Source organism: Parus major, chromosome 7, assembly GCF_001522545.3.
Source record: "Parus major isolate Abel chromosome 7, Parus_major1.1, whole genome shotgun sequence".
Lineage (NCBI taxonomy): Eukaryota > Metazoa > Chordata > Aves > Passeriformes > Paridae > Parus > Parus major.
In genome coordinates this window covers 19,256,559-19,284,202 of record NC_031776.1, presented here as the reverse complement: position 1 = coordinate 19,284,202, position 27,644 = coordinate 19,256,559, and the positions used below count along the sequence as shown (strand labels likewise).

At 37.2% G+C, this 27,644-nt stretch overlaps 1 protein-coding gene across 6 annotated transcripts in view; it reads right to left on the bottom strand.

Annotated features, from left to right (window-relative positions):
- The window catches only part of LOC107207489 (sodium channel protein type 1 subunit alpha), a 91,200-nt gene that overhangs the window by 44,686 nt on the left and 18,870 nt on the right, over nt 1-27,644 (bottom strand). For 2 of the 6 annotated variants that reach the window (XM_015634686.3, XM_015634688.3), the window contains exons 2-7: nt 18,141-18,456; nt 11,557-11,675; nt 7,142-7,231; nt 6,218-6,346; nt 5,599-5,690; nt 4,217-4,489 (exon numbers count right to left, since the gene is read on the bottom strand). In XM_015634686.3, coding sequence (XP_015490172.1) covers nt 4,217-4,489; nt 5,599-5,690; nt 6,218-6,346; nt 7,142-7,231; nt 11,557-11,675; nt 18,141-18,404 — 967 coding nt within the window. In that variant the 5' untranslated portion in view covers nt 18,405-18,456. Of the gene's footprint in view, nt 1-4,216; nt 4,490-5,408; nt 5,501-5,598; nt 5,691-6,217; nt 6,347-7,141; nt 7,232-11,556; nt 11,676-18,140; nt 18,457-27,644 lie in introns of those variants that run through there. The other 4 variants (XM_015634684.3, XM_015634683.3, XM_015634687.2 and 1 more) reach the window with 3 other exon arrangements.

The following is a 27,644-nucleotide window of genomic DNA, read 5'->3' as shown; positions in this document are numbered from 1 at the left end:
GTGCTGCCCAAGCCAGGCTACTACAGGCAGTGATGAATTCTGAGTCCGAGGAGGTGTCACAAGCTGCTGGCTCAGCACGTATTGATTTGCTGCAAGAAGGGACACAGTACCTGGGCCAGCTCCATCACTCCATCCGGTGAACAAAATTCACCATTTGGAAAAATGAGACTTTAAGCTGTACATAGACCTTGTTCTGACACTGCAAAGTGTCTTTTCAGTGCAAAGACTCATTTGCAGTGTCTAATGATGTACCTGCATCCCACAGGGAACAATCTCCTGTGCTGTGCCAACTGCACAGCCCTGTGTGTGGCTGCTGTGGCCCTGGGCTGGTATGCATTGCAGAGCTGCTCTGTGCTAAAACCCAGCTGTAAACAGAAAGCTGACAGGATGCTGGCCACAGCTGACCCTTAGGAAGCAAACCTTATTCTGCCTTATGTCAGCTAATCTTGATTAAAACATGCTGGAACATAACAGCTTGTTGGGAGAAATTCAAACCTGCCTTGATATGGTTTAAATGGAGCAGTCAGTCCTGATCAGCACCGCACCAGCTGAGCTGAACTGCTACAACAGGTCTGCATTCAGGTTCTGTGCTTCGGAAAAGATGTGCCCTGCAAGGGTGCTGTACTTGCCAGCTCCACAGAAACTAGAGCCACACTCTGAGTACACTGATACACTTGGGCAAGGGCTCAAAATATTATCATCATAGGAAAACTTTTATAACACACAAATGGGGCAGTATAAGCAAGTACCCTTATCTAGATGCAAAATTTTGAATTGTGTTTCACCAAAGTAAAGTGAAAAATCCCTCATTACACCAGTGGTGTAAGTTTAGCTCATCTTTTATTGGGAAATGGGAAAAGCTCCCTGGTAGGTGAACATCTAACTTAAAGCAAGATTAAAGCTCTTTGAGTAAGAATAGGGTAAAATGAAAGAAGCATAGAGAATAATTGTTATTTCATAATATAGATTGTGAGATAAGTTTTCTCAGAAAAAAATTGCTTATGGAAAGCTTGTTAAGACAAACCTCAGCTTATCTAAGTTTATCAGAATTCTTACCTTAGGAAAAGTAAATGGGGGGGAAAAAAGTGTTTGACTCATTAATGACAGGAATTCTTACATAAAGACCCTCTAAACAGTGTCTCCAAAAATGAGCTCAGTGATAAAATTAGGGCTTACATTCCTTTTTCTGTGAAGTATACACAACTAATGGCATAATAACTTCCATAATTCCTACAAAAGACACTGCCATTGCAGTGCTCTGAGCTGCATTTAAAGAATAGCTTATTGCCCTGTGAAGCAGCTGTGTTTTGTATTCTGTCTCCCCACCCACATGCAAAAAGAGAGCAGGAAGCTGTGAGAAGGTAATTTTTCTCTTTGAAACTGCTGGTAAGCAAGGACGACCTTATTAACTTCATAATAAGATTTGTAATTTCATTATAAATTTCATAATACATATGAAGTTCTGTAAATATACCAAAGGCTCATGCAGCCATTCAATAAAGTACTTCCTGGAACTAATTAAATTGAGCTTTATTTTCAGGGGCATTCAGGTCTTTAAATCAAATGAAATCAGAACTTAAGCTTATAAATTCTTGGTTAAAAAGTCAGGAAATTAAGTTTGGCCTTGAAGTCTAGGTTTTCACTGGGAGACTGCTTAGACTGCATATCCCATGGCATGGTATCTCCATGAATTCACATGTTCAACTAAACTGAGTTTTACAAAAAGATTAGTTTTAGAAATTCAGATGGAAATCCATCATAGTCATTGATTAGCTGTGTGATCACAGTTAGAAGCTGTCTAACTTCTATTCAAAATTTGGCTTTGACTTGCAGCTATTGAACCTGTTATATCTCTGCCTGCTAGATCAAAGATATGTCTATGATGAAAATTCTGTTCCCAATGGATTTTTTTCTTTAAATTGTGATCACATCACCCCTTAAACCTTCTCTTTGATGTGCTAAGTAGGCTGAGCTCCTGGTCTATCTTGGTATAAAGCATGTTTTCCAACCCTTTAATCATTCTGCTCTTTTTTGAACTTCCTCCATTTTTTCAACTTTCTATCTAAATTGAACTTTATATAGTATTCCAGTTGCAGCTGCAGCAATGCTCAACACAGGGGTAATTCTGTTTTCCTAGTCAATAATTTATTTATGTGAACAGGATATTATTTAGCTTTTTAGCTGCAGAGTTTTAGCCTTAATTATTCAGTCCTGGCTGCCCCAGAGTGCCTTAGGTGCCTCAGCCTCTATATTGTTAAGGGCTTTCCAATTCCACTTCTATATCCTGCCTTTCAGTTTCCCTGCAGCCTTAAATACAAACTGCTGTGGCAGTGTTTTCCAGAGCCTCTGTGGCATTATTTTTTCTGTCCTCATGTTCTTCATGCCACTTTTATTCTCATGACATTTTACTTGCAAACACATTATTGCCACAGCAGGTGCTCACCGGAAGCAACTGTCTCTGGTGTGAGATTCACCTCTCTTTCTCTTCCTTTTTCTATTATTTTCTTGTGGCTTTTGGTTTATATTAAGTGACCTAATAACATGCATGTACAAGCTTAAAAACCAGCCAGCCGTGCAGCACCAACTCTGATCAAAGGGCACTTCAATTAGTGCTAATAGCACTGTAAGAAGGAGCAAGCTGTAGGGAATTTGAGGAGATGCTGATGAAAACCACAACGATGCTGTGGGAAAAGTGATCACTGCTGCACTGGAATGGATACCCAAGGGAGGAGACTTAGCTGGGACCCCATGACTTCTCTTTGCAGCTATTCACTGTGATCTCTTCTCATTTTCTCTCTCTCCCCTTTAGTGCTTAATTTACTCCAAAAGTAACTTTGAATGTTAGAGATGATGTATTGCATCACCTACAGTCTCTGTGAAAACCTGTCTCAACATGAACTCTGAGCATTGATATTTAGGATAGGTTTGTCCTGTTTTGTTTGTTTAACTGTACTGGAATGCATTTCTTTATCCACCCTCGGTTTTCCAGATTGCTCTGTATCAGCAAAACTGGTTGAAAAAATCATTCTTTGGGAAATTATCAAAGTGAAAAGATGCACTAAATGATGTCTGAAGAAGTTTGTGTGAGGTTGCTACTCTTTAAGGTTTTAAATAATCTAGAGGATAGAAGAACACTTATCAAATTTAGAAATGACACTGATCTGATAAGGATAGTGGTGAGTCTGAGGAAACAGTTACGTTTTCAAAGGTCCTGGCCAGCTGGAGAGATGGTGCTGTTCAGGCTGGAACAATAAACTGTGCAAGTGCAAACTGAAAACTCAGTGAGGTAAAAGTCTCTAAAAGACTCAGGAGCAGGTAGATAAAGGCTGAACAATAGTACAATTGCGAACAACAGCAATCTATATAGGATTGATAAAATAGAAGTCAATATGCTACCACTTCTTTCCTACTTAGTACATCCTATGTAGAGTAGAAATGCTTATATGTGGGTCCTGCACTTTAAGAAGCATGATTATGAAAAAGAAAGGATCCAAATGAGAGATCAACATTTAGAAAATACATTGTAGAAGAAAATGGTTAACAACCTGTGTTGTTTAGCATACAAGAAGACTGAAAGCGGACAGAACAGGGCATGAAAACACAAGAATAGTCTCTAAATACTTCAGAAACTGATTAACGATAAGGAATATTTTATATGATCATGCTGCAGTTTATAAGAACAATAAGCATTAATTTTAGCAGAAAAATCTCTTAGACCTCAATGCCCCTTAATAATAATAATAATAACAATAATAATAATAATAATAATAATAATAATAATAATAATAATAATAATAATAATAATAATAATAATATAAAAAATAATAAATGGAAGGTGAAATTACTGAGGACTTCATCACTGGACTTCTCACTGCATATCAGAAGTCTCTGATATCTGCCAGAAAGGGCATAGCATGATGCTGCTCATCTTGCTGTGGATAACAGAATGGAAAATGTTTAAGACTCTTAAGTAATTTTAAGACACCTTTCTGTCTCAGGGGAGATGTGATTTTGGCAGATGGAGCTGAGAAAAAGAGCTATACCAAGTAGCAAGACTTGTTCTCTCTTCCATGCAGGCCTTTAGAGCAGGTGCATGAGGGAGAAAATATTTCTTCTGTTCCATTTTAACAAACTGTATTGTCCCTTCTGCTCCTTCTTTCTAAGAACTGGGTCAGCTACAAACCACTTCAGTGAGAATTCTGCAGACAATACTTACTTTCATCTTCAATGTACCCCTTCCAGTCAAACGGAGTCACTGTTGAATTAACCAATGTACCATTTTCACCTATGGTGCTGTTTAGCTGGGAAGTAATATTTGTTTCCAAAGTAAAATTTTCTGGAGGCCACTGCAGGCATTTATTCCTCAGGTTGCCCATGAACAGCTGCAGCCCTATCAGTGCAAATACACTCAGACAAAACACAGTCAGGATCATCACATCCGAGAGCTTCTTCACAGACTGAATCAGGGCTCCCACTATAGTCTTCAGGCCTGCAAATGGAAAGGAGTTTTTACTCTGATGTTGGAAACTTTTTCAAAGCACAAAAATGACAATGTCTCCCAGTAAAGTTATAGATTTCATGCAGAAGCCCAAATACATGATTGTAATGTCTGTGAAACAACATTTTTGTGAAGAGCTTTTTCACTTGTGAAAATGAATAAATAGCTGAAATTTATGTCCACTTGAAACTGTGAATGGAATGAATTGCATATATTTCAAAACAACTTGTTGTAATGATAAAACAAGCAACTATTTTTTGTTCATGCTGTACATTGATCTCACATAAACATCTTCTTTCTTTTCATTTGTCAATACATCTTGCTCCAAACCTTTACTACTATCAGTTTTATAACATACTAGATTTAGAAGACCATAGTAAAAAGCCTGTTCAACAGTAAATAAGATTCAAATTTAATGCTATAAAACTGGAAATGGTTTGGAAAATTGTAGCTTTTTAAGATAATAAATCCCCCATGCAACACCCATGCTATTCTTTATTATCTTATTCCTTCACCTTCTTAGTAAGTCAACATTTCAAACAGATTTATTTTTTAGGCACAAATATTCACAACAAATACCACATAACATCATGTAGGTAGGATACACATGGGTAAGAAAACTTCAGGGTTACTAATATTCATTGGATGTGGAGAAGAAAGCTTGACATCGTACGATGCAAACCACACACACTGTGTACTGCAATGTCTCATGCAAGAATCTGTTAAACTCAAAGGCTGATTTCAAAAGGAAAGTGCTCATTTTCAAAAGCAATGAATCAGAGATTTCAGTGAATTCTGATATCTACTGATTCCTGCTTTTTTTGTGGAAAAAAATAAGACTTATATTTAAAAAATATGAATTCTGTTTCAGTGAGTTAAAGTCAGCCTCAGTGTTTAACCTCGCTCTCACCTGGAATGACTGATATTGTTTTCAAAGCTCGGAGAACTCTGAATGTTCTCAACGCTGAGACATTGCCCAGGTCCACAAACTCTGTCACATATCTGTAATAGGGGAGTTCACACACAAACACAATGACAGGATAAAAAGGAACAGTTGGGAGGTAAAAGGGGCCTAACACCTTACACCAGTTACTTCTTACCTGGAATTACAGAAATAGTTTTCAAAGCTCTCAATACTCTGAAAGTTCGAAGAGCTGAAACATTGCCTAGGTTTACAAATTCTGTTACATACCTGTAGGATTAAATCACAGTTATTCAGAATTTAGGCAAAGTTTATGCTACTTACTTGGGTCTTTCATCAAGACCGCTTTGGCGTTTTTAGCAAAAACTTAAATAGCAACAGTCAGAGGTTTACCTTTCACTGCAGTTTGCCTTGCATTAATATACTTTCAGAGCCTTCAGCTAAATTAAATGTCTCTGAAGTGAATCGCACTGACTTTACTTTGAAAGCCTAAAATTTATCTAGACTAGATTGGTAAGTTTGGAGAATGAAGTCAAAGGGAAGCTCCTTTTCTGCTCAGAAAAAAAAAAAAGCAGGACATGAAATTAGCCTCTCTAATACTAACTGTACTAATGGCTTCTGCAGTATTTATGTTTACATCAAAATATGCATTTTTGAAAGTGAAAATTGTTTGAGACAAAAGTAAGTCCATAAAAGAATTTCCATTTTCTATTTAACAAAATTGGTATGCATCGATACTAATTTCATGCCCTTTTTGCCCTTCTCTTTCCAGGAAAAAGCAAAAAACAAGAACTTACGCAAAGGTAATGACAGTGAAATCAAGCCAGTTCCATGGATCTCGAAGAAAAGTAAAATCTTCTAAGCAAAAGCCCCTTGCAATGATTTTTATTAGTGACTCAAATGTGTAAATGCCAGTGAACGTATACCTGAAAAATATAGGGAAATTTAATCAAAAGAGGTAGAATATTTTGCATTGGTATTCTGACAAAAATATGATGATAACATAAAAGGGTTTCTTATTTCACAGCTGGAGAAGAAAAACAGTAAATAAGCAATTTCTTCTAAAATGCATTATATTAATCAGAGATACTTGTGTGTTTACATGCATTAGTTGTGCTGTTGAAGTACATCAGTCCTGATCTGGGACGTAAATAAAAATAAATAAATCCATAAAATAAATAACATATTAAAATTTATAGGTGAGATTCAGTTTAACAGTATGCAGTACTAGGTCGTTTACTGTGAAGTGAGAAAGCTGTGAGCATAAGTTATTGGATTCTGTGTGAGTCACTAACACGTAAAACAGCTGGTATTGGCTCTAAAGAGGGAAGGATGCAAGCATGCAGTGAATTCTCATTCTCACTTTAGTAATATTTTTGCTTGTATGCTTCTCTTAACAGGTGAACATATGATAGCCCATGGTTCTGCTACTAATTCTATGGTGTAAGGAAGGCTAAAAACACTGGGTAGGTGCTAAACCATGGAGAAAACTGGTGGAATCTCAGTATAATGCTGCCTGCAAACTATTTTCATCGTTTTTCTACCCTATTGTGCTACTAGAATGAGATTCAAGTAATTATTCAACATTTCTACATAGTTCAGAGAGGAAATAAGCATAGTGCCTCATGTTAGCCCCTGCTAGCACATCGTGCACTGCAGTTACTGGCATGGTAACTCCTAGAGGAATAGATAAAGATATATTGAAATAATGTGCAACTTACTCTACATTCTTTGTCCAGTCTGGAGGGTTACTCATGGTCATAAATACGCAGTTGGTCAAAATAGTGCACATGATAAGCATGCTGAATAATGTAGGTACAGTTAAGGAAAACACAGTAGCTATTCACACAGTATCACATCAGTCACGGCTGAAGTACAGTAAAACTTGCCACTTACACAGAACTCTTAGACTTGGGTGAACACTGACATACGCTTTGCTTAATCTCTAATTTTTCACATTAGTAGACTTTAATATTGGTCTTGATTTGTTGACACTGATGTTGCTTTGCTGGTGTCCTCATGTTTTGTTTTCAGCTGGTACTGAAAGGAGATGGCTCTCACCATCTGAGAGTTGAGCAACAGGCAAAGACAAAATAACTTGCAGGAGTATCCAGTTTTCCTGAAGTACGTGGCATGACTGAATAAGTGTTAGTCTTTCACTTCTACAGGCTTGAAACTAAAATCAAGAGATGGCATATGCAAGGGAAAAGAAGATTCTGCTATTTACCCAGAGTCAGAGCTGAGCTGAGTCAGTGCCAATCCAGTACCCAGCACAGCCAGGCTGTTGAAAACACAGAATAAAACACAGAAAACTGTTTCTATTTGCTGAAGTGAGTGCTTTCCATGTTTATCTAACTCCAGCTTAATAGTACATGCTTCAATCAGTGAAAGAGAAATCCATAGACAGCTCACAGATTAACATGAACAATTTTCCTGTATTACTTTTGGTCTCTCTCAATACCCAACAAAAGCAGTGCACCTGTTTCTACTAATGTTATAATTTGAAAATGCTTCAATAGTTGCATCAATTGCTTGAAACACACAGAAAACTGGTGAAGATTAGAATGAAATTAATTTTTATTTGATGTTCCAGCAAGGACAATTTAGGTACTCTGGTAATATGAAAGCCAGACTAACAGCTCAGAGGGGCTGGTTCTAGGCTTCATGACATTCAGTGTGATATTCTTTGTCCACCAGATCACTGCCTCTTCAGACAGTGCAGTTCTTCCCTTTTTGTGGCAATAACTTCAATTCAAACACTTGGAAATACTGAAGTAACCAAACTAGAGGAAAACCTGACTCCAAATGGCCACATGATGGCAGCAAAAAATAAGCGCTGCTACAATTTATACCAAATGGTTAACTTATTTTTCCTCTAGTCATCTCTCTAAATTATGTATTACTTAAAAGTACTTTCATCACCATAACTGGCAAAGAAAATAGTTTAAACTAAAGAAAGATGTTTACAGCTAAACTCGAGAGCCCAGGATGGAATTTTTTTCTTTTTCTTTTTTTTTTTTTTTTTAATCAAGCAGCATTTGGTTATTTTGGGTATATTTTTATACCATCACAAAAACCAAAATTAAACAAAAAACAAACTAAACCAATCAACCACCACCATGAAACCCAAACAAAGAACCCAACCATTCATTCTAGGTGAAGGAGGAATAACAGCAGCAGCACCGCGATCTAAATGTGTCAGAAAATTGCCGCAATCATTAAGATCTTTGCTTACAGCAGCTGAAAAATTCAAACTTTAGCATACTTTTTCAATAAACACTCCAATCACAAGGGAGGAATTAGCTGCCTGAATCCCACAGACAGGTGTATGCCCTTTGCCTAGATGCCTGATTCAGCAGTGGATATTTTAGTATATTTCAGTGACTTAGCTAGTTTTGAAGATCATGTTTCCATACAAGCTCTGTAGAGTAAAAATCTTTCAGTGTCTTAGAATAAATTATTAGAATGCCTCACAGTGTTTGTCATCACAGTCTACAGACAGGTCTAAAGAGCCTGTTTTAATTTAATTAGGAAATTCCTTTAAATATAGAGACTCCATTTTGGAATCCAAGTTGGAGATGCTTGGCTGCAGTTTTAGTCATCTTATGAAAGAGTTAGAGAAGTGCCATGTGCTCTTTGGAGAGCTGAGGTTGTGCCCTGTGCAGTGCCTTGTGTGCTTTCAGCTCAGTATCTTGGTACCACAGCTAGGTCCTTGCACATTGCTCACTCCTTACAAAACTTGGCACATCTGGGAGCCAAAAGCCATCAAAGTGCTGTTGACTCCGAAAGGGAGCAGATGCTTGTTAAGGGATAAAATACTTAGAAATATAGACTCTGACCATTTCTCTTATGGGAATCTCAAATGTAACACATTTGATGTCTGTACATCTCTTCTCTCCCACATTTTGAGTGATTGATTTACATGATCAATATTTCCATAATTTACTACTTTATGTTCTATAACAATTCAACTATACTATGTTGAACAAAAAACTATATTTTGCCTATACATAGGCAAAACCAATCTGATCTGTGATGACTTCTTCATGGAGATGTACTGCCTTTTTCACATTCTTCCCATACAGGCATGCAGAGGCACCACACAGCCTCAAGCTACTCAATTACAGGAGAAGCTGAAGCCTCTTATCACCTGTGTGGATTGGTGGAAGATGAAACAATTGGGAAAAAACCAAATATTGCCAACTGGCTGTACAGATACCTTCTGGCAGTCAGGCCACACTGAGGAATACTGTAATTTAAGCTTCCAGAGCTTTTCACAGGAGGACTTAGACATTTTCTCTAGAGCGCCTCCCCCATTCTTTCTAACAGAAATCTCTAACATTCTGCAGCTCCAGCCACTGCCACATCTCTTTTTTTGACTACTAAACACTACTTATTCTCACCTTTTCATTCTTTCCTATTAATTGCCTGGCCATCTCCCATCACTCCCATGCTGCCTCCTCAGCTCCATGTTCTACTTTAAGTCAAGTCAGGCAGGCAAAAAGGAGGAAAAATAAAAGCAGACTACCAGGAGATGAGTCAGCAGAGAGAAATTCATGCTGTTACCAGTTTCTGTATCCAGTATTACAATAGGTACTGGCAGTGAGAATAATTGCAGGGAAAGTCTGTGAGCACTGGAAAGACACACTCGGCTTCTCTGCAGGGCAGCAACATCAGATCCTCACGTGTCTGGGCACATGTGATCAGAGCACCCAATACAGAGATTCAGAGAAGTTGGAAGACAGACAGATGAAGGTTTTCCAACCAATGTTCCAGTTTCATTGTGCTCAATGCTTGCCTTTCACGCTGAAAGTGAAAGGCACATTTCTTACAAAGGCCAAAATGCCAAACACCTGCCACAAAATGTGGAGGAAATAGAGTTTATCTATAAAAATCAGAGGATTATTAAAAATAATAAACAATTTTACCCCTCATCTTTTTTAGTAGGTATCTAACCTTGTATAAGCAGTTGAGATTTGAACTGTAAAAAGGAACATATTTAATGGTTCTTAGTTAAAACACTTTAATAAAAGCAATCCTATGCCTATATCTAAGATAAAATTAGCTCCTGCAGTAGTTAACTGGTTGTAAAAAGAAATCAGTCCATACACTGAAAGAAAACCTCTTCCTATAATAGAGTTAAATTACACAACCAGTTCATAGGTGGAAGGAAAAATACTGAAATCACACATTGTCTATTGGAGTTTCTTTTGTTCTTACTTTTGTCAAGACCAGCTGGATACTGGAAGACAGGAGAAACTTAAAACCAAGACCAAACTCAGTAACCAATATGCTAGCGAAAAGCATTATCCACAACTCAGCCAGATGCAATGTTGGAAGGAATTGTAGATCAGTGTCATGTGAATGGATGAGCACTCATTGAAGCCTGCAATCTGACAGTATTTGGCTGTGTTTTCTCACCATCACCACCACCTTGTCTGTAGGTCTCTGTCAGCTTCCTTAGTACTGTCCCCAAATGCTCCCTAACTCCCCTCCAGCCTGACACCTTCCCATTCTTCCACTGCTTTAACTTCCCAGGAGCTCAGAAGAAAGGGTGCTCTGAGCCAGCAACTATCATCTTTGTTTCTTACTTTTTCCAAAGACCTAGAAAATTCTGCCAGCAGTATCTATTAATAAGGCTTCTGCCTTTCACTACTTGTTCAATGTTATAAGTCTTAATGTCACACTGAAATTTTCATTTGGTAACTACATTTCCCAGTCCTGAGGTTCTGCAAAAAAACCAACAGCACCAAAATTTCACCCACTAGAAATTCCCATCAACCTGTTACTACCATCAGGCATCAATCCCCCATGTCAGTGTAAAACTTTACCTTGTGCACCATCCCATCAGTTATGGTCCCCAATCTGTCCACCATCTGCATGTACAGATGCTTTGCAAGCCGCCTGCAGGAATGCTGCCTATGCTTTCTGGCAATGGATTACATTTGGCAGAGGCTTATGGTGCAACTGGGCGGGTTGGGAATGCGAGAATCAGCGTGCACGAGCCAGGCTTCAGGCACACTGCTGCAGCACACTGGAAAGCTGGTCTTCAGGATAGGACCCTGAACCTTTATTCAGGATGAAACTGTTGTACGTTTTCTTAATTTCATTTTGAACAACCACTAAAAAAGGATATGAATGTACCAAAATTTTAATAGCTATTTTTCTAAGAGGGTTGAAGGGTGTTAAAATGTACAGGGCAGAGGTGGCACTGAATCGGAATATTGCCTTCCCTTTATTCAATACTATAAAGGTCTGAAAAAGAGAGAGAAAAGACATTTTATCAGTGTTTATTCACTATAGATTCTCATTTAAAAACTGTTACAACTAAGCACTCACCAAAATTGTAACTTTTTGAACAGTTAATACACAAAAAGCACAAATAATTTTTCAAATAAGAATTATTTCCAGTACTTACCTGATGGATCTGATATACAAAAATGCAATTAATTCAATTAATGTTTTTGTTTTATTTCTTCATTAAATAAACTCAGTAAAGCAATATTCCTTTTCATGTGTTTCTTGTAAATAAAGATACATAAATCATTGGCTGAAATTATAATTTTATTTATGTTTTCCCCCAGAAAACTTTCCCTGTTTGAAATAGCACAAGCAAGATGTGGTGGTGCATTCCCCCCATTCCTTTCCACCCTACCTGTGGACTTTATTGACATATTAGTCTTACTAACTAGGAATCCTTCTGGAAACTGATTTAATAAACTATCCACTTGTTTAATTTTTGGGTTTTTATGCTAAAGAGGGAGGGAAATAGCAGTAACATATACAGCCATATTTAGGTAGGTTTCCATCTGAATATATTTTACTGGAGTAGAATGAGAGACAATCCTAAAAGATCCTCCTGCACAGCTGTGGTTTCCAGGTGTGAAACTTTCCCAAAAAATACATACTTTTAAAATTTAACCTTTAATATCTATGAAGCTAATCAAATTTAGAGAAACTTGCAGGCATGCTAGCTTTACTTCAGAGAATTGTAGAAGACTCTGTAGGTGAAATGTCTCAAATAAATCCATGAGCCAAAGACAAACAGTATAAAAGCAAACCCTGCAAGCACTGCTTTGCTCCCACTGCAGACCATGGTGGCTGTGCCTGCCCTAACACTACAGCACACAAAATGTGGGCTGCTTGGTTCTTTTGTGCCACCAAGGTGCTCTTCAACTGCAAGATCAATCAGTAAAGAATGAAAAACAGTGCAGAAGGAAGGAAGAAAGGTTCAGTAGCCCACAAGAAATCTGCATCCAGTGGAAGGGCCGATGCAAGAATCATAACCTAAATTCAAATTTAATTAAAGGGAAATGTCTAAAATTGATTTTTTTTCTTTTTTGTTTTTTTCCATTGTCAGAGCTGTATCGTTTGCACATAAGCTATGAGAAAGCCTCCCTAACTTTTGTTAAGATGCTGATGAAATGAGCTTTAAACTAGAATTCCAGTGGAAGTGTGGGAAAGGGTATGTTGGTTTCATCTGATGTCCATGACATCAAGCATCACTTCAAGACTGTAAGCAGTGAACTACATGACTGTTTCCAGGAAGGCTGGTAGACAGGGAAAATATGCCAAGGAGGTTCAAGAATGCTTCAGTCTGCTGAGATTTGGAAAATTTAGAATTCCTGGACCATGAAGTATAGATAAAAATGTCTAGAAGCACACAGGAAGTGGAGAGAGATGTGGAGATGGGAGGAAAAGCTGCTCTAGTCCCAGGAGGTTCTTCCCTGAGCTGTCCCTCTGTCACAGCTGTACACGGAACAACTCCTACAGACCAAACCCCTTAGGAGTAAGAGACACAACCAGGCAGACTTTACACTGTCTGCAGTACAAACTCAAGATGTGTAGGAATGTATAAGATATGTATATGATTTCCCACTTCTGCAGAGAAATGGAGAAACTGCATGTGAAGCTGAGGACAGCCTGAGCTAATGTTGCCAAATCACACATCCAGTTCAGGCTTACAGGTAACAGCCTGCAGATGACCTGACCTTACATGGAGCTTTCATTTCAGCTACTGAAGCAACCAACCAGACAAATGACTTTTTGGCACCATGTTTTAAAGCCTCACACCCCAAGGGGGAAGGTGAATTTCCTCTGCCAGGTCTGTCCCCAGCCCCCGGGACTCACATCTCAGACGCCTCCGACTCATGCTCATTTTTGTAGTTATGAGATAGTTGGAAAAATGCATTAAAAATCACACTTCCTACTAACTCTGTATCTAAGATTACTGCACCTTCATTTAGCCAACCTACATTTTTTAAAAAATCTTTGAACACAAGCACATTAAACATACATCTATTTTCTAACATGCCTTATGGAAAATAACAGCATGCTGGCACAGTTCCAGTTTCAGTTGGAAGCTGCTGCTATTTTAGCTGTTCTACTTTCTGCTGCCCTGCATAAGCAGAACCAACAAGACATAAATTCCCTACCTCAGTTTTAATTTTTCACTCAAAGCATCTTTGTGACTCGAGCTTTCAGAATGACTTTGTTGGTCCTCTAACTTTGAGCCTTAAACATGAATTAAAACTGTACCTTATTTCTGAAGGAGAATTTTCATTAAAAAGTACAGTTAAGAGCTGATATGCAAAAGCCCTATGTAAGCTCCCTGTTATGCCTGCTATATCTCACTCCACTCTCAACCCAGATGCAAGCCAATGTGTAGGCAGTGTGGATGAACATGAAGTATTGTACCCAAAGCTGTCAGGACAAAGCAGACATACACTAAGAAAAGCTAGATAAGTTCTAAACAAATTGGAAGTTGAGTGCTTGTATATGAAGGATTATGTATAAATTTCAGGTCTTATGTTTTATTCATTTTTATAAAGGCACAAAACCAACTCACACTAAGTATTTGAGTGTGAATATAAATTCAGAGTTCCCTGAAAGGAAGTTCCTGATTTGCTGCTTTTTCATCTGTAACCTAAAACCCAATCTATTTTCTGCCATACTTGAAATAAAGCCAGAAACTGAATTCTTAGGAGGAGGAGTGTTTTGAGAAGATGTAGCTAAGAGAGGAGTCAACACTGAATAAAGATAAGGCCTCTGAAAACCTGAATAAAGAGTTCCCCAAACCTTATTTCTCCTCTCCTTCTTCCTAGTTAGCTTTAAATGTAGTTTCTGGAAGGCTAGAGTCAGTGCACTGTGTGCTACCCCATTGCATTTCCACCTTCTGAAAGACAGGAGCAGATAGATTGAGCTGGGTCCTCAGCTTGTCTGGAAAAGCTCCTGCAGCAGCTAGGACAGGAGACTCATGGCATATGAGAAGTTTACATCTCTTGGGTTCGTGGTTATCTTTTGAAACAACGTTTTCCAGCAAGTCCTTAGCTTTTTTGCTTTGCTATAACTTTTCACTTAAAAATTATTTCACAACTATGAAAATATCCAAAATCGCGTGTGTTCACCTTTCCTGGTGTAATAAAATGAAGCAATTTTACGGAATCTTTTTGGGTTTTTTGCAACCCAAGACACATCTGGGAAACCCAGGAGTTAGTGATTTGATCAGATTAGGGACTGATATCATCAAATGCTAGGAGAAAAGGAGGCATCTTTGCTGACAGCTATAATTCAGATCCTTCTGGCAGGAGGCAGGGCATGGAGTGGCAATAAAAATGCTATATGTCTATCAAAGCACGAGGAAAGTGAAATTTTACCCACTTAGTTCCACCTATTCTCTCCCTCCTCTTTAATGTAGCAGCCTTGGTTCAGAGGAGAAGAGCCAGCCCTTAAAGTATGAAACCCCAGAGACCAGATTTTGATTCATGCCCACAGGTCAGGATCTTAGGGGATTCCAGCTGATCTTTTCTCTCTAGACAATGAAGTGAACATCGTTGATCCTTTGTGATGGCAGCTTGAGCATGGACAGGCAGGCACTATTATACTGGGAACACACAGATTTGCACTTACACAGAAGTGAAACACAAAACACAAGTGAACTTCCCATTCACTCTTAATCAATTTTGGATTAAAAAAAAAAAAAGAAAGAAAAAAAGAGCATTGCAACCCTTTAGGATGCTAAACTTCCCAGTTCTAAAGACCAGCATTATTGGCCACCATGGTCAGCAGCATTTCAGTATAATGAAATCACAAGTATAGGAGAACATCATTCAATACTTTTACAATAAAATAGTTATATTTCAAGGGTACAGCTGCTGGCTTTCAGGCTTTATCTGCGATACAGTGGAAATTAAAAATACTACCAAGTGTATAAACCTGCTGTAATGGGCTTTCCTACTGTTAAACAACAATTGTCAATATTTTCCTTTTCCTTTCAACTTCAGATTAATATTTAGTATGGATATGTTCTCTTTTTTTGTAGGTTTTGTATAGAAGCACACTTATAAAACCATAAAACTATTATACCTATTTGGTTTTTCTTCTCTTAAAAGATTTTTTATTTTAACTTTTCATCTCAGGCCTAACTCAGGCACAAATTAGGGCTCTTAAACCAGCTCAAAATATGTATTTATTTCTGTCTTATTCTCTATTAAAATGCATCAAATCAAGGCATGCACAAACCTTTTGTTTCAAAGGTTTGGATGGAAAATAAAACACTCTAAATGACATTTAAACATTCACTGCCTGAAAAATACTTGAGCTTGATCAATCTTGGAACAAAGAATAGGGGGAAAAAAAAAAGCAGGAGATACACAATATTTGCATATAAGGAAAATGATGGATGACTTCATTCACGACCCCAACTCATAATAAAAAAATACTCTCAAAATTCTTATACAGCTTTTCCAAATAAACACAGTGACCAGTGCTAGTCCCTATTTGAAAGTTTGGAAGCCAAACATTCTGGTAGTTTCTGTCAACAAATCAGGTGAAGTTTATGCAGAGACCTTAATAGAGCTATGAAGAAACAGTAGCATCTGGCAATCCTGTACACCTGGCATAACCTTTTTTTGCAAATAAATATTTTTCTTCATTCTGGTGTTTTTCATTAGATCCATGACATTTCAGATAGATGCCTCACCAGGGAGAAACATAACATTATAGAAGTAAATACATTGAGCATTCCTATGTGTCTTCCTAGAGATGCTCACTTCTGCTTCAAGCTTTTCTCAAATTATTTCTCCTTCTGAGACTTGCAGGAGCATCAACTGCTGCCAGTATTTTCAAAATACAAGTGAAACAATACATAAGCGTTTCCAGAATTTGTGTACAGCTAGATAATAAAATCTAGAAATTAGACATTTTAAAGTAAAATTACAGGTGAAAAATTGAAATAGGTGATAATTTTCTTTTAGGAACATCTATTTTCCTCTTACTGAAGGAAGAAAAAAAAGAGAGAATTGAAGCATTTGAGAAATTTTTGCCTTGTCTTAGACTGACAGGGCTGTTTATATTTCCATCCTGTAGAAGATTAAAGCACGTGCATAGAGAAAATATGAGGACTTCAGCAGAAAGAAGAGAATTCCAGAGGGCATGTGTTTTGACCATACATATTTAGTGTGCAGATAAAAGGATTCTTCCTTTCAAGTAATACAGAAACTGGACTGTGTTCAGCTGGTTTCTGTCCTAGTATTTCTTGTAAATCTATTACCAGACCTGGCTGATTTAGTAAATTTTCAGCCACGTTCGTGAAGGGACTGAAAGGGTCTTCCATTCCCAAGGGCTTGAGAGGCATATCTATCATAGGTCATACCTATCATGTATCTGTTTTCACTGCCAGACACACAAGACAGACTGACTTGGCTATAAAGGTCCAGGATGAGCTGTGGACAGGCAGGGATAAAACTATATGGAATACTGTATCATAAACAGACACAATTAGTACAGAACTCTACAAGGCCTGCTTTTATAGAAACACATCTTTTATCTTTGTAAAAGTAGAGCTGTGATTTAAAGATAAATCTTCATATGCTGTGAATGGCAGATAAAGGCTTTTTCAGAGGCACCAGATAATAGAGATAAAAATATTGTTCTTTCACACAGTATTTTCTCTCTTGTCAAAATAGGACTCATAAATCACATGAAATTCAGCAAGCTGAGACACTTAGAACAGAGTAGGTTGTGAAAATCGAAATAACTCTTATCTTAATATTGACAGTTTTTACAATCATAGACTCTAGAAATTATAACAGAATCTAGCTACAGCTGTAAAGCATGAACTTTTTCTCCTGCTTATAGGCTGTGCAACAAAATCATTCTGAAAGGATTCCAGGCCTGTCCAAGGCCAGTTTCAGTAAAACTTTAAAAAAAATTGTGCACTCTTTTTGTTATATTTACCAAGTATCTGTTTTCCTATTGATTCCATAAATTAAAGCATTTGTTATCAAAGCAGATTTCTGTGAACAAAATGTTCTATGCATCAGTTCATGCTGTCAGTTTTAAATCTGAAGAACCTTAGAGAATTTTGGTGTACTCAGTATGAATGTATGTTCATTTCTAAGAAGTTCACAAAGCATATATATGTTACATATCCACATGTTTGTATAAATATTACATATTGCTTATAATAAAATATCACATATAATGTTTCAGCTTTGATATAAGTGTTCCTTTGATATAAAGTCAGTTATATCAAAGAAATAAATTTTGAGGTAAATTTAAAGACAAGGGTGAAAAGCTAGTAACCATTAAGGCAAATGGGTTCTGGCTGCAAATTAACATCTTGAAGTAACAAGCTATATGAACCACTTAAGAAAATGTAACAAGCATGATAACACACTCCAAACACTGGCATATGAACAGGACTGATACTAGACTCACTTTTTTATTGATGTAATATGGGTCCATGTCTTCCAAGGGCTCAGACACCATTCCTGGAGGTATGTCGCCGTAAATAAAGGGGAGCGTTTTTCCTGCCTCCAAATCACTGTTTGGTTTTGGGCCATTTTCATCGTCGTCTTTACGATCTTGTTTAGGATTCTTAGCTTTTTCTGCAGCAATGCGTTGTTCAATAGCTGCAAGAGACTCTCTAGTGAAGTATTGGAAGCTGTCTGGTCCTGGTGGTACAAGCACTGACTGCTCCATCTTTTCATCCTGCACATTTTAATTACCATTTATTCTTCTGCATAGGAAAATACTAAAAGAAAGCAGAAAACAAAATTCAAATAAACACATTGAAATCACCTAGTAAGAAAGATGTAGCAGTTATTTTCCAGTGCAATTGTTTTTGCTATGTTGAATTGTTAAAATACAGAATTTGAAAGTTATGTAAAGAAAGACAAAGTAAGCAGTTTAGTGATTTGGAATTTGTAAGAAGCCCTTGTGTTGTTCTTACACTAGTTACTGAAACTGTATAAGTTTCTTATCTTCAGGACTATGATAGCCTTTTACTCAAAATAAGGAAAAGTATGATAGTTAAGAATAATCAAATACATTCTTTCCTCAAAACTTTAGTTATATTATGGTCACCCTCCTCTGGAATCAATCAGCATTACATTGGTAACTATAAATAGAACAGGTCAGCAGAGCTAATGCAGAAAATTTCACTGAGATCAGCAAAAGTATCAGAAAACAAGTACTGAAAAATAAGAATTTTGATTTTTGAAAAATCAAGTCTCCTTATTATGAAGTATTAAAGTAATGATTCTAAGTAAATTTTTGTATGGGAATTATTTTAGATAAGAAGAACAGCAATTGCCTAGTATTATCTCAGTTTAGCTGTTGCTGCGTGTCTGGCTCTTTATAAAATAGCTGCAACTGGAAAGATCTGGAAGTATTCTAGTATGCATATTTATTTATATATTGCAATTGCAAAAATGAACCTGTTGAGAAGAAGAAAAAAAAAGAAGAAGAAAAAAAGAAGTCCTGTTAAGACTACAGATTTGGCATCTTCCATGCTGCTGAATAAATTTCTGATGTCACCAGACAAACAGATAAAATGTATATTTGGGCTCACAACTGTGCACATATCCCTCATGCCTGAATGCAGAGATAGATGCAGTCTCCACCCATTGCAGATATCCTTATGAAATGATCAGTCAGCCTTTCAAGAGACTCTAGGGTCAAGGCAGGTCAGTAGTCACTGAAACGAACTAGAGGTATGGAATGATGGAGAAGCAGGAATACAAGAGATGATTGGGGAAAACACATGGTAACAAATTAAAAAGTGACAAACTACCCCAGGAATTGTAGAAAGAAGCTGGAAATAAGGAAGGAAATAGAGAAAAAATCTCAAGAGGAGATTGTAAATGACTGAAGAATTAAGGGAGAAAACGAAGAATGCAAAAAAGATAAAGCATAGGAACTCTGGAGGATTAGAAATATAAAAATGACATGAAAACAAAGAAAAATAGAATATAGGTGGAAGAACAGATTACTGGGAAAAGAGGCAGAAAAGTAAGCAAATACAGATGGGGCTAACTAAGTACTTCTACTAAGCAAAAGTCAATATGGAGAATAAGAAATTAGATGGCAAAAAAAGGGAGAAGAAAGAAAAAGTAAAGCTGGGAAATAAAGAAGAAGGTCACCAAATTATATTAAGTAATAAGGCCTAAATTCTCATTATCAGTAGTGCCAGGGTGAGCACATCCTAAACATATATGTGTAGTGGTTTCTAAATTATAGTGTATAAAACAAGACAGGTGAAAGTGCTTATGGTCTCCACAAACTCAAATGTCTTGATTTCCAAAAAAAAGTTAAACACCCCCATATTTCACACAGGTGTACAGGATCATCACCCACTGGAGGAATGACTTTCAACCATCAAAGTGAAAGTTTCTCACTGTAAAAAATTAAAGTGAGCTGATCTCACACTAAGCACAAACTATTCACCCACATAGACACTCATGGTAAAACAAGTTCTGTGCAGGTTCTCTTCTTTCCAAGGGAAAAGGAATAATTCTGTTCTGTCTCCATTGGTCAGAGGGGAGGATATAAGAAAATGTACCTCAGCCAAAATGGATTTAAAATCTTGCTTTTCTTCACATAGAGAGTATCCTCTAGACAGTCCCTATGTCATGTTCTGTTTACTTCTGTGTATTGCCACTTCAGTCACTTAAATATTGAAGTTATAAACTCATTATTTGTGGACTCTGACACTGTTTCTTAATGTTCAACCACACCTTGTGGGTACTGGAAAAGAAGGAGAAAAAGCTATCAGCCACATCACTGAATTTTCTGTTCTCAAACTGATCCCCGTGAGTGGCACCACAATTTGGAAGACAGATCTTGTACTAAGGTGTTATCCAGCACCTATGGGGTACACAGCTGGAGGTGGATACTACTTGCTCTGTGGCCTTCAGGTAGATACTGACTCAAGAGAGACAATCAAGTCCTCTTGTCTGCTCATCTTATTTGGAAAAAAAGGGACTAAGACTCCATTCAACTCTCCACTCCATTCCCCATGGGCATTGATAAATGAGTCTACACAGACGTGTCTGCCAGCCTCTCTTCTCCTCCCCTTTGCTATTTTTCCTTTGACACCTTCATTCATTGTCCAAAACCAACACTGCAAACAGCACTTGGTGCTCCCTGCCACAGCAGCCAGCAAGGGCACACCAAGCCAAACGAGTCCTGGTGGGGAGGGAGGGAGGGAGGGAGGGGCTGGACAGCAGCAAGGGCGATCTCGTGTTGGAAGGAAGTGGACAGCCAGTGACAGTCAGCAAAGATGAGATCTGAAACTATAGGGTGCTGTGTCAGAATCACCTTTTAGCTCAGTGAATGTCCCCACCTGGCATGCAGGACAAGGATTACCTCAGGATTTGCCTGCAGGTGCACAGAAACAAAATGCTTCACAGCCATTAGTTACGTTGCAGAAACATTTGATTCAGCTACTTTGTTTATATACCAAGTTTAAAACCAGCAAATGCTGTGGGCTTTTCTAATAATATGTGTATTTCTTTATATAGAAAGGAACTCCACATTATTTTTCTGTCATTAATCCTAGAATGTTCTCTGGTCTGTCAAAGGTACATGGAACTAGCTAGCTACACCTTTAGATGAAACTAAATCTAAGTAGGCTGTACTTAACAAAATCTTTCAGGAGGCTTTATGAAGATTACCTACTTTTTATCCTCTGCTTAACAGATTAGAGGATGATATTCCAGATACATTTTCCCCTTCTTCATACATTTCAATGATTAGAAGTATTCAGAATTGCAAATAGATATCTTCTATAATTCAAAAGTCAATACTAAATACATACAGAATTTACTACAGTCTTAATCCCAAATCACTTTCATCTCTCATATGGCAGTGTTTAACTAATAAGTTTGTATTTCTTTTACTACAGTCAATGCATTTATTCTCACTTATCTGTGATGTGGATGGATAAAAATTGATACCAGACCATTTAACCAACTGATACCCTTCTGATTTCCACCAAGTGATTTATTAAATATTAATTGAATAACTACAGGTTGCTCACATGATCCAAATGGGCTTCTTTTTTTTTCTTTAGCATAGACTAGTAATTCAACATAGGAAAAAATATAAGAATACCCAAGATATTAATTTCTTACTAATTTTTTCATACTCTCCTATAGGGAATTAGTTTTTTTCCTTCTACATTTCCATGTCTGAGTGACCTTCTTATGAGTTGTGCAAAATATTTCAAATTTCTGAATATAAGGTACACAGAAGATTTGAGAATAGAATAATTTTTTCTTCTGATATTTTCCAGGCAAAAATACATTCACATATTCTTTGTAGTATACATTATTTTAAGCCAGATAACTGCATAGCACACTCAGTGTGCAGGGATGGGACCATCTGCAGAGCATGAGCAGAGTTAGAAGTTGTTCAGCTGCATGTGTGCAATTGCACAAAGCACAGCTGATCTGCCCACGTGTATAAATCTGAGGCAGCCAGAACTTCACTGGATTAGCTGTGCACACACAGACCATCTGGGTGATACACATCACTGCCCTCCTGGATGGGAGCTACAGTACACATCGTGTAATTTTAGATCTATACATTCTTTGGGAATAACTAAACTATCAAATACTCATAGAGCATCTGCCTATTTTTATAGTCTTCAAATTTCATCTAAATAATTTTTCTAGGCAAAGTAAAGGGACACATTGGAAATAGACGAAGAGATGGTGCCTTGTCAAATGGTGACTTCAAATCAGTTACACACTATTCCTTGAGAAAGTCAATTAGACAATACATAACTCTCTGAAATAGAGACAACCTTGAACAAGATTATTTCCTAATCTGATATCATCTAGTACTGTTAGCTTGCACATCCTTCATACCAAGAGTTTTTGGAAAGTTTGGTCAGGAGGACCTTAACCTATGTGTAGAACTACAGTGCTGCAAATACTTAAACTTTAGCAAGTGAATTTCTTTATATTATCCACACCCTTAAATCTGAAAATGAAACATGCTTTGATGTTTGACCTTCTGGTATAACGGCCATGAATTAAAATTTAATTGCTGCAAAATAAAGATAAATTAATGGATCTACATGTAAACTCATAGAGCACAGATCTCTATGTTATAATAATTTGCATCATATATTGGCACAGTTTCTCATTACTTTTGATTTATCAGTGAGTCATTATGATTCTTTCTTCAGCATACAGAATAAATATAATTTACCTTCCTCAAATTGTGGATCTGTGGGAGGAGAAGAAGAAAGTTGCGGGAAGCCACCACAATTTTATATGTGTGGCCTCAGAACCAAGCCTGTGTCTGTCCTGTCTGTCCCAATTATAGGGTTACTGCAGGTATCAAAGGCAGGTAGGATATCCAAAGCAACATGATTGGCAGAAGGACAGGAATCAGATTGGAATACTAGAACAATGCAACTTTTTATGACTCCCTGTAGCTCACATATAAAATTAAATTTAATTCTCATGGACAGCTTTATAAGGGAAACATGCATATTACCAGACTGATAATAGGATTCTCCCATATCTTTTTTTACCATCTTCTTGATGTTCCCTCTCAGCATGGATAATGCAGATCTGGCACAAGGGCCTGCTTGCATTACATTACTTAGACTTGGATAACTGCATTTATTTAATGCATATTAATTTTAAATAAAGGATAGGCACAGTAATACTGCAGACATCAGAATAGGGTACATAGATATGCACTGAGCTATAAATAAATTATCTGAAATATTGGAAACAATCAAACAGTATATACCAGTTTAAGTGAAAGTTTATGCTTTGCAGCTGGACACTTCCAGTACTTAACTTGACACTCAGAAAGGGTCACTGAAGGGGAGCGATGAGGGGAGAGGATGACTATTTAATTTGCCACAGAGTTGCAAACAGCTATGGGGTAGCTGTATGGTTCAGGAAGGTAGCTCAGTGCTCAATCTGGGCTGCCCAGAGGCCAGAAAGCAGAACAGACAGAGCTAGGAAATCCAGCTCATGTATCTGGTATCCACACTGTTGTACAATTGCTTAGCTTACATCACAGAAGTATTTATGTTAAATTCCCTCATCAGCTCTAGAGATTTCAAAGCCACATTTTACATCAGTCAGCAAAACTCCTACATGACCCCAGCCTAACGATCACCTGATCTCTTCGCAGTGTTTCACCATCACTGTGCAGGAATGAAATCAACATTAATGGGATAGATAGAAAGCATGTCAGAAAACACGAACTGGGCATCTTAAAAGTAAACTTTCATTTGGGAAGGCAACCATGGCTTCTGATCCCTGCTGCTAGAACTATTTCTCTATTACACCTAGTAAATTTTCTTGAGAAAAGTCAGTTGAAAATCACCAGAGGTACGTTAGTTGAGAAGAAAAAATGTAGCACTAACTAAGGGAAAAGAGGGTTTAGTTATAATGTTCACTAACAACTAATTAATTTAACTCAGGAAGAAAATACAAGCATAAGTTTTGAAAAATAAAGCAAAGTTAAATAAGCCAACCTTCCCCCACAAGATAACTAGCCAGCAAAACCCCCAGGATGGTAAAATCAGGATGCACCCTGGGAGCTGTTTGCTGCAACCTTTTCTCCCATTAGCACTTAGATTTTCAGTCCTGTGTCCTTGTGTCTTGTTTAGAGGAAATTAGAAAATCTTATGATGTAGACACAGTATATTATCCATCTCTATTAGTTTTATATATGTATCTATTGTTGAAATTGCTATTCTCAGTATATTTTTAAATTCAACTAATGTATCTCTAAACAAAAATATAGGTACTAGGCTTTGCTTTAGATTAAAAAGGAATAGCTTGCTTTGGCTTACTGCTTTGCTAGTCTAATTCCAAGTCTAATGAACTGCAAACAAGTCTTTTCTATTTTAGAAAGCTGAAAAAACCAAAATTAGTTATGCAGTTTCATAGAAAGAAAGAAAGAAAGAATTTTAATGGGACAAGTCACAATGCAGCTGCATTAGTACTCCATCTGAGCAAATGCATTTAATGGCTTAGAACTACTGGATTGCTACCAAGCTGAATGGATTCTCTGCTTACCCTGTTCCTGCAGCATATCTTGTGCAGCAAATTACTGCAGTACAGAGAAGGAATCTTTCTACTTTCTTTCATTTGATCAGAGCACTGACCCCTTTTACTGGCAATCTACATTACTAACTCAATTTTAATTTTCTTAAATATCCGTTTCTTAAACATCTGCTTATATTTACCTTAGCAAACATAATATAACGTTTCTTGAGTTAAAAAAACAAACAAAGCCACGTAGGCTATGCAGTGTACATTACATAATGCTACTGATTCATTTTACATTAAGATAAAATTGAATTTAAGACAAGATCTAAGTTCTGGTCTTGGCATATTGCCACACTTGGGAAAGAAATAAAAGTTGATGGAAAACAGATTGCTCCATACTCTAGAATGATGCAAAATTTGCAGAGCTAACAAGCCCAAAGACATTGCCATACTCAAATTAGTGGGTTGCCTGACCTCATTAACAGCATTCAGGTACTTGCTATCTCATATAGTCAGTGGAAAGGCCAGAAGCCTGAAAGACATAATGACAAAATTATTTACTTTCTAACAAATTTAGCAAGCACAGATTTCATTCTTGAGGTTTTCCTGGGTCAAGGAAGCAGACACAGGAACAACAGGAACATGTTTGACACACAAGACAATAGGGGAAAAAAAATCAATCATAATTAAGGTAACGAAGAGTTTCTGCTTTTCATGCACAATGATGGGGCCACTGTGACGTGATAAACACCACAAGTTGTAGAAACTTGTACTTTTTATACTGCACAGAAGTCCAGCCACCATATGAAAGCAACTTTTGAAACTTCATCCCCTTGCTCTTCCACACTGTGCACTCAAGGCATGCCGCAGGACACGCCTGTGCACGGTGCAGAGCACCACGGCAGGAGCAGCCCCACCACCCTGTGTCAGGAGCTTGGTATCATCTGCTAAATTGCTGCAGTGCAGCAGCCAAAGGGAGGGATCCATCTCACAGATTGCCTGTGAGAGAAGAGTGCTCTAGGAATGGGAGATGCTTAAACCACAAAGGCACTCTGCATCCTAGGAAGCGCTATTGCCACTGCATGACTTTGGGAGGGTTCTACGGCCTCAATCCCCTTTTGCAGCCCTCAGCCTGTCTCAGGTTTTATGAGTTGCAACAAATACATGGGCTACATATGAATGAAGTGTTTTCCAAATTAATTGGTATGCTATATGATAATGCCATCCAGCAAGCCTGTAAACACATGACATTTGCATTTCTGTTTATGTGGGCAAGGCACTGCACCTTGGGCATCGGCATCTTCTGATCCTGCCGAAGCAACTCCTCTGCAGTTCTCCCCTCATGTTCCTCTGCATTTTGTGATTCTGGACACACAAAGCACTTTCACCAACAATAAGAGGATTCTGGTGTTTCTTAGTAAGCTTCTTTGAACTCAATAATTACCTAATAATATGTGAGAAATGGCTTATTACCAGATTGGCAATTTCTATTTACAGCAGCATAATTAGTATCTGTTCTTCCAGATACAATTCTAGTTAACTTCAAAAACTATTTTATATGTTTTCATATAGTTCTCAAAAAAAAATTTTTAAAAAAATCACATCACTGCTTTAAAGAAACTTCTTACAAAACATACCTGGTAAAAAAAACCACAAAAAACAAGTAAATAACTCTCACCTATATCCTGATTAGGTTTTAACAAACTTTGAATTAACAATGATAGTCCAATGTAATTTTGGAAAGTTTTCATTCAGTGGACACTCATGAGGCCATGATGTCCCAGTCTTGTGTCCAGGCATGTCTATACATGATGTGGGTCTAGAGTTAGGACAGTGCTCAAGCCCTGGCACCTTGTGCCCTAGACGTAGTATAGTTGCAAAGTTAATTTACTCTGTTTATTGAATATTAGATATTTAGCTTGTTTTAAGATCTAAAAAACTCCTACATGGAATTCAGTATTTTCAGTTGCATAAAGGGGAAAACAATCTTGAAAAATCCTAGAAAATAAAAAAAGTTATTCTTGCTATTAAATAGTTAATTGCAAGCTGCTGCAGCAGCAGCAGCAACATCTGCTGCCTCTGCCCCATCCTTTGAGCAATGCATTATTGGCAAAAGGTTCAGATTTGCAAAGAAAGGCAAGGCCTGGGAATTAGTATTTCTGCAGAAGCAGCAGTTTGAAAACCACTGAGTGAAGACTGTTAGCCACACTGACTTTCACTTAAAAGCAAAGATTTCAAGGTTTTTTGTCTTTTGAGGTGCTGGTAATTTTCCAGTCATTTAATATTTTATGGTCTAACAGTATGATAAATGTTCAGGATGTTAAGTTGATTTATGAGTGAAGTGTAAAGATATAATAAATAATCCAGTCAAAAGCAGTAAAATTATAGACTAAGAAATCAAGTGCTATCAGAACTTCGGAAAATTTTTAAATCCTGTGATTGGTCAAGAGAAAAGATTAAAGAAATATGCTTTTTTAAAGTAAATAAGAATACATTATGTGCATGGACTTTAAATGTTTAGCAACCCAGAACACTTGAAAACTAATTAATACTATGAAGTGTACTGAGAAAACAGACAAGATGTAAAACTAAGATAATATCACAAGATTTGTTATTCAAAAATGGAAAACCATTAATTAGAAATATCTGAAATATTGATATATACTTATAAAGAGCATAAATTATAACAAATTTCAAAGCAAAACATCCAGTTATTCATATTCTGAGCCACTGCCTGGTAGCTTTCTGAAGATCAGATAATCTGCTAAAAGCAAGGAACACTTAGTTTATCAAATATAGTATTAAGCTATGTGGTTGAAAGTGGAATTGTAGTGCACATATAGTGATTATTTTGCAAAGAAGCAATTCTCAAATATAGGTGCAAGAATATAAAAAAGGCAAAAAGTTTGAA